Below are 19290 nucleotides of genomic sequence, written 5' to 3'. Positions count from 1 at the left end.
CAATGCTCCTTATCTATATCCTATGAAGCCCTGCGCTAGGGTGATTTTCAATGTACTAGTAAAGCTCCCATGGGTTGCCCATAAATCCAGGACACAGTCAAGGTCTTTGGTGAAGAAGGGAAGAGATGGGTGGAAAAGATCTTCTCAATGCTATTGAAATGCAAGAAACTTCCAAAGCATATTTTCAGCTGAGGGTTAAGCATCCTGCCCATTTAGGGACCAAGATAATAAGCTCAACATACATCGCCAGAGTGATCTATGCACAGTAAAAAGGATATCAGAGGATAAGGCATGATTATCATTAGCTCATTTTTCCCTTGTACATTTGTAGCCGAGTTGCATTAAAGCATACACTACATCATTTCTATAATTCCCTGAAGCAACAACTGATTGAGCACCTGGTAGGTCAGGCACAATGCTAGGCGCTTATATACAGTATGTTGTTCATTTCAAAATCTCTAAGGTAATTACTATTGTTCCCATTTTACTTATGAGGACTCTCAGGCTCAAAGAGGTTTCCCCTAGGTGACACAATTCTTAAGTGGTAGAACTTGACTGAGAATGAAGATCTGCCTGGCTCTTGCCAGGATATCAGGCAGCATCCCTTACTTGGCATTATTGTGCTTGTCATCTTCTGTTAGATTGCCACTCTTAACAAGGTCATAATTTATGCAGCCTGGCTGGATGGCATCAATTAAATCCACGACTGCCAAACTGGAGCTGATCGTCTTGTCCTAGTGTAAAAGGAGAACAAATCTGAGAATTTTAATATGTACAAATTTCAATATGTAAAACATGGGATTACTTACATAAAGTTCCCAAAACAAAAGGCCAGAGAATTCAAAGAGAATCTTGCCATTAGTCCAATGATAATTCTCACTCACAATGAACCAAAGGTTGTCCTTCCAAAATTACAAAGACTTTCTAGCAAACATAATGTTTAATAGTCACACATGGAAATTCTTACCTTAAAACTCTGAATGGAAGTTGATTTGCCAGCTTCACTCAATGTTTTGTTGACCCAGCTTACAATGATGTCATCATTAGCTTTCTGACCATCTCCAAGATCTTCCAGTACATTGAGGGTATATCTAAAAGAAGAAGCCAAAGAAAAGGTCCCAATCTACTTTATGAGTAAAAATGTAAACATTAGGAAGATGCTTTAACTTCCATTTCTTTTATTCCTTAGGTTTGAGAAACTAAAGATTTCATGGAAAGAGTCACCTTATATGAAAAACATATTTCAAGTAGAAGTGGGTTGCTAGTGATTTACCCTTTGCAGTAGTGGAGGTGACAGTGGGGTTTAAGATTTTCAGTGTTTTAATGAGCAAGCTTAACCGTCTACAGCAGGCACATTTGGTACTAGTCTGACTGTGGTAATATCTTAAAATAAGCTCTGCTTTGGCTGGCACCCAGTGATAATAAATGTTTTTCAGCATTATAGTTAAGAGATATTTTTCAAATGGATACATGGGATGTTCATAATTTTTGCTGGTTATTTCTTTATTCATTGACTTTAGGTGAGGCTCAAGTGTATGCATCAGGTTCTTATCAGAAAAGGAAATGTTCACAGTTCTGTTGCCCAACTAACTCTCAAATAGGCATCATCTCCCATGGAACATCAAATATATACTCATTACTTAAGCTCATTTCAGAGTCTAAATACAAACATTTCAAAGGTGTAGTCACTGATGTGTTTACTTAAAAATAATAACTAGATCACAGACCTGTATTAGAGTGAAGCTTAAACAGCCAAAATTGTGTATCATACCTTCTCATCAGCTGCCAGACCAAAGCTAAAGTCAAGGTTTGGTTCCCATCATTCAGGTCTTGCCCTCCAATGCCAACCAGGGAGAATTTGGCAGGATGCTTCCCTAATTCAACAGCATAGTTGCAGTTTTCTAGCTGCAAACACACAAAAGTAAATGGTTAAAGATTTTCATTTGCTTAATCTGTACACATGTGTGATGCCAGATGCTTACTACACAACAGTAAATAAGACACAGTTCCTGTCCACAGGAAGCTCCGAGTTAAGAGATTTTCAAACAAAAGAAACAAATTTAGAAGAAAAATAGTTGGTAGCAAAGATATGTGGCAATGTAATTTTCTACCTTTTTCATGTTGGCTCCAAGTTTCGGGTATGGAGGTTTATTAACCTTACTCCAGTCAACAGGAACTTTAATTCGCTCATACAACTGTAAGATTACCAGGGCATCTTGCAGGTCGCTAACAATTTAAAAATAATTTAATTAGTGTTTTCAAACACTTGGCTTTTGTTCCTTAAAAAGAATAACACGACACTGTCAAACAAGATATATAAAACCAGAGATAATACCCAAGACATATATTCTATCAATCTATGCTGAAAATAGAGCTAAGACCATCTGATTCACTTAAAAGTATTTGTTGAGAACTTGCTGTTTTTAAGGCACTGCTCTAGAAGCTGGGCACATAGGAGAAAAATCTCTGGCTTTACATTAGAGTCAGAGAAAGAGAGAGAATAAACAAGTACATGGATAAATATATATGATTTGGGGGTAAGTCTTATGAAGAAAAACAGAGGTAGGGTTAGGGGTTAGAGAGTGGCCAGTGGTGGTCAACACCTGAATCTGTTGATCTGAACCAGTGGTGTGAATATAGTAAGGGAGTGAGGCATTAGATGTAGAAAAGAACATTCTAGGCTGAGAGAACAGTGAGCACAAAGGCCCCCAGGCATCATGGATGGTCTACTTAAAGCGTTCCTTGATGATCTTTGTCTCAAATTAGGGTATCTTCTCCCCAGAAAGACATTAATGCATTCTATCACTTATAGTTGATGATATCACGACTCAACATTTTCCAATATAAATAACCATTATAAATTAATATTTAGAAAATGTTTAGAGTGGTAATTATTTTTGTAGCACCCATTCATGATGTTCATTACTATTTATAATGGCAGGAGGAAGGCTTACGCGTAGAGATGGTTTACATGGGGATTAACACCAAGAGAGTTCATCCAGTTACGGAAGGTTCTTTCTTCACGAGTTTCTCCTATTAAGAATATTAACAAATTTTTTATTCATTAAACTCCTTGTATATGTGTATATAATGTCAACCAATACATAAGACTATTTCCTCTCCAGATCTAAAGGTTCTCTCCTTATGAATTTCTAAGCATTCTCTCTAAATACATCCTCTAGATACATGCTTATTTTTAAAATTTGCTCATTTACTTTAAAATGAAAGAATAGAACCTTATTATAACCAGTTAAGCAATTTAGACATTTAGGAACTTTTTATAAACTCCACCCTCCTTTAATTCTTCTCCAATGTTGCTCAAGTCCCCATACTTCAAAGTAACTGATGTTATCAAGTATAGTTTGTATCTTAAAAAATTTTCTCTGGTCATATGAATCTATACTCATATTAATTTAAATCTTTCCTCTACCCATTTTTATTTTTTTAACTTTTTAAAAACTTTAATGAATTTATTAGGGTGATATTGATTAATACAAATATAGGTTTCAGGTACACAATTCTATAATACATCACTGGTATATTGTATTGTATGTTCACTAAACTACACAAGTGCTTCTTTTTACACACCTATATTAAAGCAACAAATTACTTGAAATGTCAAAAGCATAAAATTTAAATATTTTATAGTAATGCCAATGGAAATTCAACAACTACTATTTACATTTGTTAATTTTTCAATACTGTATATATATATATATATATATATATATATATATATATATATATCTCCTAACAAAGGTAAACTGCCTTCTTCAAAGTTAAACAAATAATTACTACACATTATTACTAACTTTTGAGTAGGTACGTGTGAAAGAAATGGGGGGGGGGCTAGTTCCAGTTAGTCTGATTGTGGAAGAATGAAACATAAATACTGTAAATTTATAGATCAAATTTTATGCAGATGCGCATTTGTCTTGTGAGATATTAAAAAAGTGATCTAATTTTAAAATATTAAAATAAAACACTGGTTTACTAAGGGGACTTAAACTGAGTTGCCCTAGACTACTTTAATTTAAAGTTCTCTCATATCGCTCAGCTGGTATGGCTCAGTGGTTGAATGTGGACCCATGAACCAAGAGGTTTGATTCCAGTCAGGGCACATGCCTTGGTTGTGAGCTTGATTCCCCAGAGGGGGGCGTGCAGAAGGCATCTGATCAATGATTCTCTCTTATCATTGATGTTTCTCTTTATCCCTCTCCCTTCCTCTCTCTCTCTACAAAGAAATAAATAAAAACATAACAAATAAATAAATAAAAGTTCCTTCGTATCATCCCTTTCTGTCAACTGCTATTTTTTACTCAATCTTTGAGTCTACTTCTAGTAGATGTTTGCTAAAGGAAAGTGGATAATGAAACGTATTAAGTCAAGATTACAAAATCATTGTGGCCTGTATATTTCTGCTCTATAGTCCCAGCCATTAGAATTTTACCTTCTAATAGAGTCCAGTCAATATCCTGGTTCTCTGGCTTAGTTAGTGCTGGATACTTATTAAACAGGTTAGCCACAAAGGCTAAGTTCAGTTTGGGGTTTCCACTGACAACATCAGCAGGGGTAACAAACTGTCTGCAACCTAATTTGTCTGCTTGTTGAAGCATACTCTCAGCTCTCTTCAAATCATCTGTTTCCTGTTGAAGTAAAATAAGACATTTTTAAGAGGCCATACTCAAAATACAAAAATGTTTCCTTATAATGATAGGCGGTATATAAAATTCTACCTTAGAGAAACTAAGATGGCAGCATAGATAAACACCTGAACTTGCTGCCTCGCACAACCACTTCAAAACTACAACTAAAAGACAAAACAGGTATCATCCAGAACCACGGGAAGGCTGGCTTAGTGGAAATTCTACAACTAGAAGGAAAGAGAAAAGCACACTGAGACTTGGAGGAGGAGTGGAGGTGCAGAAGTGAAGTGCAGAGGTACAGAGGCACGAGCGCGGAAAGGGCTGGTAACTGAGTATGCTGTTGTCTTTTTAAATTGGGAGGGAGCCATAAGCTCCCAACTGCTCTGAACTCCAGTTCCGGGCAGGACTCTGGGGACCCAGACTCATACGGGGAGAAACTGGACTGTCTGGCATTGGGCGGAACTCGAAGGCAGCTTTCTCTCAGAGGTGCTTGCAGCGATCATTGTTCCTGCACGGTGCCCCGGGACACAGAGACACAGGACCTCTTCCAGGCAGGGCTGATGGTCAGCCATTGCTATTAGCTCCACCCTGGTGATTCCCTGAGACCCCACCCCAATTGTGCACAGAGGCTTTTGCATATGAATGGTCTGGACCTCTGAAATCTGAAACCTAACATACTGCAGCTGGGTCAAAGAGCTCCAGAGCCTCCAAAAGAACACCCAAGGCTGAACAGCAGCTTGCATTGCTTCACAGCTGGGCCTCATCTGGGTACCTCCAAACCCCAAACAAAGAGAAGGAATCTGCAGATCTCTCTGTAGCTCCTGCTGGGTGGCCTCTCTCCTTGGAGATCCAAGAGCCAATGTACCCAGTGGTCAGAGTGAGACCATCCAGATTACAACTCTTCACATCCATAAGAGACACACTCAGGGGGCAGACAAAGTGAGCACCAAAGCCCCACTGAAGCAAGTCCTGCCCCATAAGGGTGTCTCCAGCACAGAAGTTCTCCCATTGTAGACACAACTGGTCCTCACAGCCAATTGGCCAGGAGGTCAATTCCTCCCAATGATACCAACAGCAATCAAGGCTTAACTACAACAAGATTGTGGACACAGCCCACAAAGGGGTGCACCAAGAGTGTCCACCTCAGGTAATTAGGGAGGCTGAGCCACTGGGCCCTATAGGACACCTAGCACACAAAGCCACTCTATCAACACAGGGAAGCAGCCAAAATGCAGAGACAAAGAAACAGGTCACAAATGAAAGAAATGGAGGAAAGCAAACTACTGGATATAGAGTTCAAAACCACGGTTATAAGGTTACTCAATAATCTTCTAGAAAACGCCGATAAATTTAGTGAGACCCTTGAGGATATAAAAAAGGACCAACTAGAAATTAAGCATACACTGACTGAAATAAAGAATAATATACGGAGATCCAACAGGAGACTAGAGGATCTAAAGAATCAAGTCAAAGATTTGAAATACAAAAATCAAAAAATACCCAAACAGAAAAGCAAAAAGAATCCAAAAATATGAAGATAGTATAAGGAGCCTCTGGGACAACTTCAAGCATACCAACATCCAAATTATGGGGGTGCCAGAAGAAGAGAGAGAGCAAGATATTGAAAACCTATTTGAAGAAATAATGACAGAAAACTTCCCCTACCTGGTCAAATAAATAGACTTACAAGTCCAGGAAGCACACAGAACCCCAAACAAAAGGAATCCAAAGAGGACCACACCAAGACACATCATAATTAAAATGTCAAGGGTAAAAGACAAAGAGAGAATATTAAAAGCAGCAAGAGAAAAACAGTTAGTTACCTACAAGGGAGTGCCCATACGACTGTCAGCTGATTTCTCAACAGAAACTATGCAGGCCAGAAGGGAGTGGCAAGAAATATCCAAAATGATGAATAGCAAGAACCTACAACCAAGATTACTCTACCCAGCAAAGCTATCATTTACAATTGAAGGTCAGATAAAGAGCTTCACAGATAAGAAAAAACGAAAGGAATTCATCACTGCCTAACCAGTATTATATGAAATGCTGAAGGGTATTCTTTAAGAAGAGGAAGAAGAAGAAAAAGGTAAAGACAAAAACTATGAACAACAAAGTGACAACAAATACATATTTATTAACAAGTGAATCTAAAAATCAAGTGAATAAAAAGTCTGATGAACAGAATGAACTGGTGAATATAATAGGATCAGGGGCATAGAAAGGGAGTGGACTAACAATTCTCGGGGAAAGGGGTGTGGGGAGTGTGGGAAGAGACTGGACAAAAATTGTACACCTATGGATGAGGACAGTGGGGGGCGGGTAAGGGCAGAGGGTAGGGTGGGAACCGGGTGGAGGGGAGCTATGGGGGAAAAAAGACGAACAACTGTAATAATCTGAACAACAAATATTTATTAGTAAAAAAAAAATTCTACTGTCTCTTACCCAACATATGGTTCTTATTATAAAATTGTTTTGAATGAAAAAAATAAAAAATTGGCTGTGTTTGGATTTGCAGTCCCTTGAAAATACCCTAGATGGCACCAGATCATAGATCGAAGGACGGAATACATTAAACTCAACTGAGATAACATTTCCTGCTAAACCCCATCAAGAAAAAGCTTAAACTTTTCAGATTTTTAAATTAGCTTCTAAAGAAGGTGTAAGGCTAAAAGATGAATGACCCTGCAAAAAAGGGAAAAGCAAAGGCTATGAGATAAATAAAATGAGCATTTTGGGGTTACAGATTAGTGGGAAATAACACTGGGTATGTGAGATGGGGTGGCCTTAAAATGCAGGACATTTCAGACTGACCTATAGTATCAATGGGAATCCTAGAAGGATTCTGAGGAGGGAAGAGATGAAGAAAGGAGTGTTTTAGGAAGATCACTCAGGGAGGACTGGCCGAAGAGCTTTATCAGAATCAGTTAGTATACTGGTGCCATTTACCCAGGCACCTGGCTTCCTCAGTGCACAGGATGGTGCCTCATTTGTATCAAAAGTGACCTGAACCAGAGTTTCATATTTAACATACAGACAGAAATATAAGGAAACAAGTCAGTTATAAATTCATTTCTAATAAAGGTAGTGTAAATGGGTTAGCCAGTGTAACCCACTCAATCCTATTGCATAATAGGCTAGAAATGTGGATTTTTAAGATTAGTACATGCATTCCATATCTAATGGGTATAAAGAATGACAGGATCCTAGAAACTTGACATTAAACAGGCTGGTCCAGCTTCTTACTTTGTGGATGAACAAAGTGAGATCCAATTTTGGGAAGGAAGTAGTCCCAGATCATTGAATAAATTAATGGTGTAACCAGGGAACATGGTTCATGTCAGTATTTTCCCAAATTGTATTTCATGGATCAGGAGTTTGTAAACATATTCACATTATTCTCAACACAGGATAACAGATGCATATATAAATACTGTATGTAGTCATTACATCTGTTACTGTGGTTATAACCCAAATATTTAGGAAAGGTCAGTCTCTAGTACTTATTTCCCCATGCTTGCTTTGAATATTTTATGCCATCCATTATAAACCATTACCACCATAATTATGGAACTCACTAATGCACTCTCAAAATCAAGTCTTTCTGCCTCTGAATGATAAGTATAGCAATTTAAATGAACTTTAAAATAAAACTTAAAAGTGTCAATACCACTACATATATAATTATAAACACTCTTATATTTATAAAAAATTGACAATAATTTTGTAAGATCGTAAAGTTGAAAAGAAACACCTATACTTACATTGAAACCTGACATGTTAATATCTATCCGTGGTTCACCTTCCTTTTGTCCTTTTGGTGCAATTTGATTGAGAAGATGGAAATAGGCTTTGGAATCCTATGGATGAATTGAAAATGTCGGTGAGATCACATTCACAAAGAATGAATGCATCCTATTATACCATGTTTGGAAGGATATTTGCCCTGAAGTTTTAAAGAATATATGGCTCAAACATCTGTCTTCTAATTTAACAGACCTTTTCCCCCGAAAAGTTCATCTATTTGGTCTTATGTCTGCCTTGAAAATAGATGAACTGGATTTTGTCATAATTTTACAATTTCTTGAAGTAATCAACACAATAATGTTAGTAAACACAAAACTAGTTCTGTACCTTCACTGAATTACTGAAGTCAATAAGCTTGGTAGATAAAATAAGCAAGAAAAATCAGTGGGAGAGTAGAAATCCAGGAAGCATAAGGAAAGATAAAATAAACAGGTTATATCATTACAAAGCACAATACATACCGTACCCTATGGAAAAGAGATTAGCTGTGCTAAAGATGTATTTAATTGTAAATTTAAATGAAATTTTAACAAAATGAGCAACACTTCAAGTGGCAAAATAACATTTAACCCTTTATGATCCGAATATACTTAACCCAAAAAAGCCTCTCTCTTCGTTCGGCACTTGAACATTTTCCCTTGAAATCCCAGTTCCTAAATCAAAGTGCATTGCTCATATTGGGGGGATGGGCCCGGTGAATTCAGGCTGTGTGGACATTCCACAGAACACAGCTCGAAAACCATTAGATTAGCACAAACACTTAATAGGGGTCTTCAACACACATATCAAGTAAAATTCTGCCTCTCTGGAATACCAGAGGACAGGAACTGGAGTCAAGAAGCCTTAATCTTGCTATATCTGAAGACTACCTTCCCGGGTATGATAGTTTGCTATTATTGGGCCTTGACAGTCCAGACAGGCTCTGAAGGAATGTTTCTTACAGTAAGCTCTGCAGATTATGTGCATCGTGATCCCCTGCGATGTTGTTCAAAATACTGATTACTGGATCCAACCCCATTCCCACCAAATGTGATGACTCTCTGGGAGCTGCCCAGAAAGCTGCATGGTAAACACGCTGCCCAAGAGAGTTTGATACCCAGTACCCTAAATTATTCTAAGCATGGGGAAAATCGGATGCGTGCAAGTCATTTCAAAGCAATTTATGAAATGCAAACCCAGATCCTACCATTAGTGGACACAGGATTTTCCTCCTTCTAATAGTGCATGGCAGTTGTGTTAGTGCTTTCGTTTACAATTACCCATGAAAGATGCAGAGAGAATACATAACTTAATCCTATGCATTTGAGGGTAACAGGTAAAGAACAGACCCAGCAGAGTTTGTATACACTACACAGAAAAGTGCTTTGCAGGTGAAAAATTGAACCTGAATACAGATAAATTGGAAATTCATTTTCACATTACTGAACAATTCTTTGCTTTTAAAAATATTTTCAAAACAGGCTTCATTTAAAAATGATATTTCCTTTTGTGCACTTAAAACAAGTCTTAGAACATAAAATATACTAATGAATGGTTTTTGGGAACACATCTAATGCATAAGTAAAATATACTGGGTCAAACATGTTGTGTTAGTGAAAAGAAGGGACGGGGCCAACTGCTCTAATTTGGGGGCTAGCCACAATTTTCACTGATGAAATCAGTAATGCAAAGAGCCCGTTACTTCCTCTCACCACTGAACAAATTGATATGATCACAACCTATTGGTTTCATAGACCTGTTGGTCAGTGACATTTGGTAAAGATCCCCGAGTTTGTTACCTGTGTTCCAACATCTGGACTTGGGAGACAGTCCAGTCAGTTAATGAGAACTTCATGATATTTGCTATGATAATTTTGGTTCTCTCTCCTTGAGTAGCCTTGGGCACCATGTTGTAAATGAATGCTACCAATGTCTTCTTTCCCTTGCTAGTTTTCCCTACTGTTCCTGGTGAGCAGTGAGCTCTAGAATTCGATTCAATGCAAGGAATTTTTGCAGGCCTTTTATATGCCAGGTGTTGGGTCAGAGGTGGACTTAGTAGGAGGGCACTGGGGAAGGGGCTGAAGTAGGAGCCAGACATATATAAGAGCTCATCAGTACTCTTAAGAACTCAATGTCTAAAGGTAGGAGCACATGACAGGAGAGGAGGCATATAAGAAAGGGGAAGGGGAATCTTGAGGTCCTCTCTCTCGTCTAGGTCTTTGCTAACAAGTACACTGAGGCCTGGGAAAGGCAGTTAGGAATGGAATAGTCATGGCCCATCCTTTTATACTCCATGTTTAACAGTAAGCAGAATATAAAATGCTAGGACTATAATAATTTTACTTTTTTCCACAAAATGAAAGCTAGACTTGGTGCTCATGCTTCTTACTCAGCTCCACCTCTCTACTGAAATCTACCATTGGGGTCAAGAGGCAACAAGGCTCGGTGATAAACTGGTAGCATTTTCCCTCTGTTAAGCTGGGGTGAAATCTCTCAAGTCATTATAGCCCCCCAAAGTGTTATGGTTATTTGCACAGTTACAGTTACCTTGATGTCAGCACTAAAGTTGTTGATTTTCTGCCAGCCTGAGTTTTCCAAATGAAAGTTTGCCCATCTGAGCAGAAGCTCTTCTGGAGACAATTTCATAAGCTCCTCCAAGGTCTCACCATCTCGAAGTAAAGCAGCCAAGGCTACAAGAAAAAAAAATACAAAGCCATGAGCCATATATTATGATGATAATGGTCATTACAAGTTCATTTAGTCTTTTGACACTGTTAAATAATAGAGATGCAAAAACCAGCATGACGTACATCCTGGTTTCCAGGTACTCAGAGTCTAATAAAAGATAAATATATAAGTAGATAATTATAAGATGAGACAGATAAAGACATTGTCTTATGAGAATACACACAAATATACAGTATTAGTTTTTTCCTTTTTTATTATTCTTCGTATTCAAAATACCAAGTAAATTAAAGCTTTTAAGATGGGCATTTTCACTTTATATCACATATTTACATAAATTGTGCTTGTTTAATAATATTAAAATTACAGATTTGGGGGATGATGTTTAAAACAGTGGAGCCTTTCACCTAACTTCTTATTTAAAGGGACATAGAAACATTATGGTATATTAATTAACTCTTGAAGGGTTAAACCTATTTTTATTTATTTATTTAAATATATTTTATTGATTTTTTACAGAGAGGAAGAGAGAGGGATAGAGAGTTAGAAACATCAATGAGAGAGAGACATCGAGCAGCTGCCTCCTGCACAACCCCCACTGGGGATGTGCCCGCAACCAAGGTACATGCCCTTGACCGGAATCGAACCTGGGACCTTTCAGTCCGCAGGCCGACGCTCTATCCACTGAGCCAAACCGGTTTCGGCTAAACCTATTTTTAATGGAATATAATTCAACTTTCCATTTTCCATAAACCAAACATGTAAAGGTTGCTCAATAGTTTTTATTGTTAAATTGAATATGTGGAAGAAGCAGAGGGGTGTGTGTGTGTGTGTGTGTAAATATTTCTACAGAAAATAAGTAGAGGTTGGGTGTTTGCATAGAGCAGTGATTTTCAACCTTTTTCATCTCCTGGCACACATAAACTAATTACTAAAATTCAGCAGCACACCAAAAAATATATTTTTTACTGATCTGACAAAAAAAAAGGTATAATTTTGATCCATTCACACTGGATGGCTATTGTTACATTGGCCGTTGTCATTTTATTTGACAATCTAAGGGAAAAGAGGCCAGTGCCCCTGACTAAATAGTCAGGTATTACATGTTTTAAAAATTCTTGTGGCACATCCATGTGCCTCTTGCAGCATACTGGTAGAAAATCGCTGGCATAGTGAACTGTCTAAATTCAAGCATTGTTTTATGAAGAAGTTGTGTAATCCTTATGCAATAATTAATTCCCATAAAATAAAAGAGATTTATATTAAACAAAACAGAAAGTGCCTGACTTCCGAAATGGTCTAGGCAAATTTCATTTTTCATAGACTTTGCTTCATGCCATGTCATTTTGGCACTGAGACATTTAAGCAAGGAGAGAGGCTGCATGATCATTTGTACAGAACCCCTCATGTTGCTCCCCATCTCTGCAAAGTCAAAGGCTAGAAACAATCAAACAGCCTGACATCTATGCACCTTGTCAAAGATAAATCACTTGATTTATTACATGAGCCAATATAATTTTATTTTGTTGTCTCCTTTTCCTTTTTCAATGGACCTTGACTCCTTTAACCAAACACCACTGTGAAGATGGCCAGCAAGTAGAGAAACTGTATATGTTCAAATATAGGTACATGTGAGTGGATTGAAAGTACAATAAATTCTTAAAGTGCAAGTCTTATAATGGATAAAAATGTGCAAAATAAGATTCTTGATAGACATTATGAGACCTTGAAATATTGAGAACCCCAAATATATATTCTTCCCCAAAAGTAACTGAGGGTTGAAATGGTGATTTCTGGAATAAAATATCAATATTTGTAGTGGTGCTTACTATTTTAAACTTCATAGGGAGAGAATAATGTAGTACTTCCTTAGACCCCATCACAATTGTATTGCACAAGCTTATATATTCTACAAATGCGTGATGTGATTTAAAAACCTATGCTGTAAGAAAGACAATGCTTCTGCTGGTTCGGGAAATAGGAGACCATCAAGGGCAGGTCGGAATATTTTTAAGAGGTCTAAGCCTATGATACAATATAAAAAGATTTAAAAATAATAGGAGATGGTGCACAGTGGTAGAGCTGAGGGTGGTGAAGGGGTGGGGTTTGTGTGGACAAAGCAGAAAAGAATAGATATCAAGTTTGGGGATCTTGGGAAAGTTCCTTAAACTCTGTGCTTTTGTGTCTTTATTGCAAAACGAATTCTAAAGTGCCAGGCAAATGTTAATTACTACTAAAGAAGGAAGTTATAAGTAGGCTATTTTCCTGAATAACTTCATAGCATTACCTTGTTAATCCTATCATCTAATCACCTCAAGAAAGTATGACAGTCTGCATTGCTAGAAAAAAAATAACCAATAACCAATAAACAAGTTTCAAAATAACGATTGTGTTCCATTACCTTCATTCCTGCTTAATTCAATGTCAGCGAACAAACCGATCTTAATGATTTGCCAAAGCAGTCCCAAAACTAGATGAGGTTTCCCAGCCCGCAAGTCCTCTGCACCAATGTTCACAACGTGACACCCAATGGCAGAAGCAGAGTTCAGTGCCAAGTTCAAGTTTTCCTGCAAGAAAGCCAATTTACACACTTGATTCTTAACCTTTGCATTTTTTAAGTCTATTTCTCCCCTCACTGAAAACTACATTCAACCAGGAAATTAAAACCCTGTATTAGTTTCAGCCACACATGATCCACAGGAAACAAATTCCAGACATTAGTATTAAACGCATAGCTAAAACAAATCTCAGCCTTATTGCTATTGCCTTCTCCAGAATTCCATGAGAAGTTAACTTGGTATTTTTATTTGATCCCTTTGGAAATACTAAAGGAAAAGGCTGAGTTACTAAAGTAAGTATATCCATGTAGGTTAAGTGTCGTATTTCTAAAAATGTCTAATGAGAGGTCTATTACATATAGCTGAAAGAGTTCTAGAAGTTCTCAATACCCATATCTGAAGAGGTGTTCTTGCCTAAGGAAATTTTGCTATCTAACTGTCTACTACCTACTCAATGGAAGAGAAAAATGCTCCATTCCTTAAATATGCCAATTAAGAGCTTAAATACAGGGTGTGGCAAAAGTAGGTTTACAGTTATGAGTACCTAAATAGAGTTTATTCTTGTATTATTATTTAACTAGATTTAACTAGAGGTTCAGTGCACGAAATTCGTGCGGGGGGGGGGGAGGGGTGTCCCTCAGCCCAGCCTGCACCCTCTCCAATATGAGACCCCTCGAGGGATGTCCGACTGCCCGGTGGGATCGGGCTAAACAGGCAGTCGGACATCCCTCTCACAATCCAGGACTGCTGGCTCCCAACTGCTCACCTGCCTGCCTTCCTGATTGCCCCTAACCACTTCTGCCTGCCAGCCTGATCACCCCCTAACCACTGCCCTGCCAGCCTGATTGATGCCTAACTGCTCCCCTGCCAGCGTGTTTGCCCCTAACTGCCCGCCCCTTTAGGCCTGGTCACCCCTAACTGCCCTCCTCTGCAGGCTTGGTCCCCCCGCAACTGCTCTTCCCTGCAGCCCTGGGTCTCACCCAACTGCCCTTCCCTGCAGGCCCAGTCACCCCCAACTTACCTCCTCTGCTGTCCTGGTGACCCCTAACTGCCCTCCCTTGCAGGCTTGATTGCCCCCAACTGCCCTTCCCTGCTGGCCTGATTGCCCACAACTGCCCTCCCCTGCTGGCCATCTTGTGGTGGCCATCTTGTGTCCACATGGGGGCAGGATCTTTGACCACATGGGGGCAGCCATATTGTGTGTTGGAGTGATGGTCAATCTGCATATTACTCTTTTATTAGATAGGACTGTACTATTTTCCATATGAACAACTGTAAACCTACTTTTGCCCTACCCTGTGTGTTTTCTTACTTCTGCATATTTGTACCACAATATGTCAAGAAAAAAACAGGGCTTGGAATTTGAGCTGGGTTGGAACTTCACTTCCAACATTAATCGTGGGAAAGCTCAGAAACCCTTCTGAGTTCCAGTTCTCTTCTCTGTAAAATCTGGATAACAATCCTAAACTCAGAATTGTAAGAATTAAACGAGAAGATAAAGTACAGATTGTAGTTTCATAGAAGAGGGGAGAATAATGCATACCTGAATGATGAAGGGTGTAAGTTTCTTCTTGTTGATTGCTCTTTCATCAATTGTATCAGGAACTGAAAGGTTGATCATTTTACTGAAACAAAATTCAAAAATGAAATTACTTATATTTTCTTTCTTTTATTGAATGTATTGGGGTGACACTGGTTAATAAAATAATATAGGTTTCAAGTGTACAATTCTATGATACAAAGTTTATTTATTTTAAAGAGTTTATAAATATTCAGAAATATTTTAAGGCTTATCTGTAATACTATCAACAATAAAAAATATATTTAAAAAAAGAAATATTTTAAGGCTTATTATAGCTCTCATGTAATCTGATATGACTTTTATCATGTTTATCTCCAAAAAACTATATATATATATATATATATATATATATATATATATATATACACACATATATATATATGCAAATTAAATAAAGACCAAAATGTTTATAGTATTTGGGTACTTCTGAGTTTGGGATTGGGGCCTATTTTCTCATTTTATTTTCTTTTTGTATTTTCCACATTCTTTTATAAAAATGAATAACTTGGATATTGAAAAAAACTTTATTGACTAAATGTTAAAAACCGATAAAATTTCACATAGAAATTGAGTCTCTTCTAAATTATATAATTCACAATTAAAAATGCCATTTATTCACAAAGAGGTAAAATTAGTTGAGCACGAGAGTTTTTCATTCACCAAATAATTATTGAGTGCCTAAATGATGAGCTAAGCATACTATATTTGATGCATGTAATACAGTGGTGAGAGAAAGAAAGGCTATATTAGGCTAGAATCTGTAACTTATTAGGAAGACTCTCATTTGGTAAAATTTGGAGTTAGACTAAAACTTTAGATGTTCATAATATTGCCCTAAAACATGTTTTTCTGCATAGGAAAACTGATGCTGCTTTCCATGCAAAATTTAAATATTGACTAAATAGTACCATATTATTTCTCTCTATTAAAACACATGGGGAGCTATTTCTTTAGTATCCATAAGTGACAAAATAGGGGATGTCTTACATTTTATTTGTTTATTTTTTAAAATCCTCCCTCAAGGACATTTTTTCCATTGATTTTCAGAGAGAGTGGAAAGGAGGGTGGAAGGGGGAGAGAGAGAGAGAGAGAGAGAGAGAGAGAGAGAGAGAGAGAGAGAGAGAAGAGAGAGAAGAGATAAGCTTCAATGTGAGAGACACATTTGTAAGAGAGACACAGTGATTGGTTGCCTCTGGCTCACAGCCAGATTGGGGGCTGGGGATTGAACCTGCAACCCAGGTACTGTGTCCTTGACTGGGAATTGACCCCAAGACCTTTCAGTGTGAAGGGCAGATGCTCTAACTTCCTGAGCCATGCCGGCCAGGGCAGGGAATATCTTACATTTTTAAAATCAGTTTTTCAAACAAAATGACTTTATTGCAAAAAGGAATTTTATTATTGTATACTATCATAGAAAATATATCCACTGTACTGTTCTAAGCACTCTATATGTAAGTAGTCATTTACTTAATGCTCACAACAGACCTATGAGGAAAGTATAATATAGAAATCGTAACAGATGGAAAGTGAAATGCAAATGGGCTGAAATCTTGATTACAGTTACATAGCTACTGAATGGCAGAGACTGAATATGAACCCAGGCAAGCTGATTATAGGGTATGCTTTAACTCTCGTGCTACCCTGCCTTTATAAATAGGCGCATCAACAGACAAAGTGTTGATAATCTTATGTCATTTCTGCCAAGATACTGTTGGCTCTGGGGTAGCAGCAGTGAGAAATGAATTTTTCAGAAATAAGTAATTGGAGAGTGAGAATTGAAGTGTAGCTTTTTATTTTTAATTTTTTTTTTTATTTCAGAAAGGAAGGGAGAGGGAAAGAGAGACAGAAACATCAATAATGAGAGAGAATCATTGATGGGCTGCCTCCTGCACGCCCCCTACGGGGGATTGAGCCCACAACCCAGGCATGTGCCCTTGGCCAGAATCCAATATGGGACCCTTTAGTCTTCAGGCCAATGCTCTGTCCTCTGAGACAAACGGGCTAGGGCTGAAGTGTAGCTTTTTTGTTTCCTTTGGAAGCAATGTATTTTAGAATTAAAAATTACTGCCATACTTAAGTTCAACAAAGTTATAATGCTCTACCTGCTCAATGACGACAAGAAATCTAAAGCTGAGAGCTTCCCTATAAAGAGGCTCCCAGGCTAAATGGCTGAGTTTTAGATTCATGTTTTGGTGGTACTTTTATGGACAGACCTAGAGATGAAATGGAATGGGCAGAACTGGTACAATTTTCAATTCTAAGTATTTCCCAAGATGAAGCTGGAACACTATCTTTGGGAACTTGAGGGTAAAATAAGCCAACATCTTACCAAAGCACAATTCCGTCACCAACAGCTTTGAACAGGTCATCAGTATTTGGGTTCATTGGTATAACATGTCGGCAATCAGGATCATTTTCCAAAGCTTTGTTTATCCAGTTAACAAAAGCATATTTTTCTTCCTCTAAAATTATGTTGAATAACAAGAAGTTAGTTCATACTCTGGGTTAAATATGGCTTTAAAGCCTAAAAAAGTTGTTCAGTAATGCCGAACGTTAATGTGTCACAAACTTGTGGTCACCGTCTTTGGAAACCCAGACATGTGAATGCAACCCAGTGGCTATTAGGAATTATAAAATTAACAACAACAAAAACCAGAGCAGAGGTAACTGATTCTTAGAGAATTTAGTTACAAAAATTTTGTACATTTTTTATATGACTATAGAACTCTACCATAATGAAGCTTGTCATTACACATATTGTATCACGTCTTGCAAGCGAACAAAGCCATACAATACATGTAATGCCTTTACAGCAAGTATTAGTCGCAAGTCCAAATATATGTCGCAAAGGACTCCTGTATTCTTAGTTAGGAGGCAATGTTGTTCTAGAGACCCTCCTTGACCTTGTAGCATGCATCCTACTGAGTTCATTGTGTTAACTTAATGCATGTGAAACTGTTACCTGAGTAGGAATGCTGTGTTCCTTCACTAGAGAGCTCTGATGTTCCTCCCAGAGCGCAAATCCCTTCTTTCCGGTTGATGGCTTTGCGGAAGGTTTTAGCAATATCACTGCTTTTCACCTCTTGGAAAATCTATTAATTGAAATATGTTGTCAATTCACAATTAATTTTATATCAGGCAGAACAATAAGCATATTTAACTTCTTCTATATGCTGATCACTTAGATTTTCCCCCATAGGTGATGAGCGCTAAAAAATATGGAGAACTGGGCTTGAATAAAAAAAAAGGTTTTAGAGAGAGGAAGGGAGAGAGAGAGAGAGAGAGAGAGAGAGAGAGAGACAGAGAGAGAGAGAGAGAGAGAGACAGAGACAGAGAGAGAGACAGAGACAGAGAGAGAGAGACAGACAGACAGAGAGAGACAGAGACAGAGACAGAGAAACATTGATTGGTTGCCTCCCATATGCGCCCTGAACCGGGATTGAACCAGAAACCCGGGTATGTGCACAATTCCGCCACCTTTCAGTGTACATGCCCGGAACAATGCTCGAACCAACTTAGCCACACTGGCCAGAGCGAGGCTTGGTTTTTTAAATGGTAAATGAGTACTACAACACTACTACTGAAAACGAAGCACCAGAAAGGAAATGGCATACACTTGTCAAAAACATTAAGTGCCACATGCAGTGAATCCACTTTAAGCCGAAAACTAGTGTGCAACAAAGGCATAGGGAAACCTGTTCATTTTCTATGAACAAGGGAGGCTTTGCTCTTTTCCTGGAGGAAAGAGGCTGAAGGATCCCCGCTTCTTTAACCACAATTCTTAGTGCGAAGAAAGATGAAAATTTATGACTCAACCAAAAAAAACGATTTTTGGTGTAAACGGGGTAGCTCAGTAGGAGTTTGTTCAATCAAAATGTATAGAATAATAAGGTGAAAAATGTGTTTAGTTGGCAGCATATATGACTATTGTGAATAAACACAGAAAAGAGGCTTTTCAGTGATTTGTCTTGTTTGTACATTTAGGAAGTCCAGAGTCTCTGCACAACAAGGGACATGCTAACTAAATTAACTT

At 38.0% G+C, this 19290-nt stretch overlaps 1 protein-coding gene across 4 annotated transcripts in view; it reads right to left on the bottom strand.

The window, feature by feature from the left end:
• The window catches only part of PLS3 (plastin 3), a 96997-nt gene that overhangs the window by 1885 nt on the left and 75822 nt on the right, over positions 1-19290 (bottom strand). For all 4 annotated transcript variants that reach the window (XM_028132032.2, XM_054724499.1, XM_008156106.3 and 1 more), the window contains 12 exons: positions 18220-18349; positions 17587-17719; positions 15219-15300; positions 13519-13684; positions 10980-11122; positions 8411-8506; positions 4451-4646; positions 2955-3033; positions 2112-2226; positions 1772-1905; positions 968-1091; positions 610-734 (listed from right to left, as the gene is read on the bottom strand). In XM_028132032.2, the coding sequence (XP_027987833.1) occupies positions 610-734; positions 968-1091; positions 1772-1905; positions 2112-2226; positions 2955-3033; positions 4451-4646; positions 8411-8506; positions 10980-11122; positions 13519-13684; positions 15219-15300; positions 17587-17719; positions 18220-18349 (1523 nt within the window). The remainder of the gene's footprint in view (positions 1-609; positions 735-967; positions 1092-1771; positions 1906-2111; positions 2227-2954; positions 3034-4450; positions 4647-8410; positions 8507-10979; positions 11123-13518; positions 13685-15218; positions 15301-17586; positions 17720-18219; positions 18350-19290) is intronic.

Source organism: Eptesicus fuscus, chromosome 1 (genome assembly GCF_027574615.1).
Source record: "Eptesicus fuscus isolate TK198812 chromosome 1, DD_ASM_mEF_20220401, whole genome shotgun sequence".
NCBI lineage: Eukaryota > Metazoa > Chordata > Mammalia > Chiroptera > Vespertilionidae > Eptesicus > Eptesicus fuscus.
This window is presented reverse-complemented; position numbering and strand designations above follow the sequence as displayed.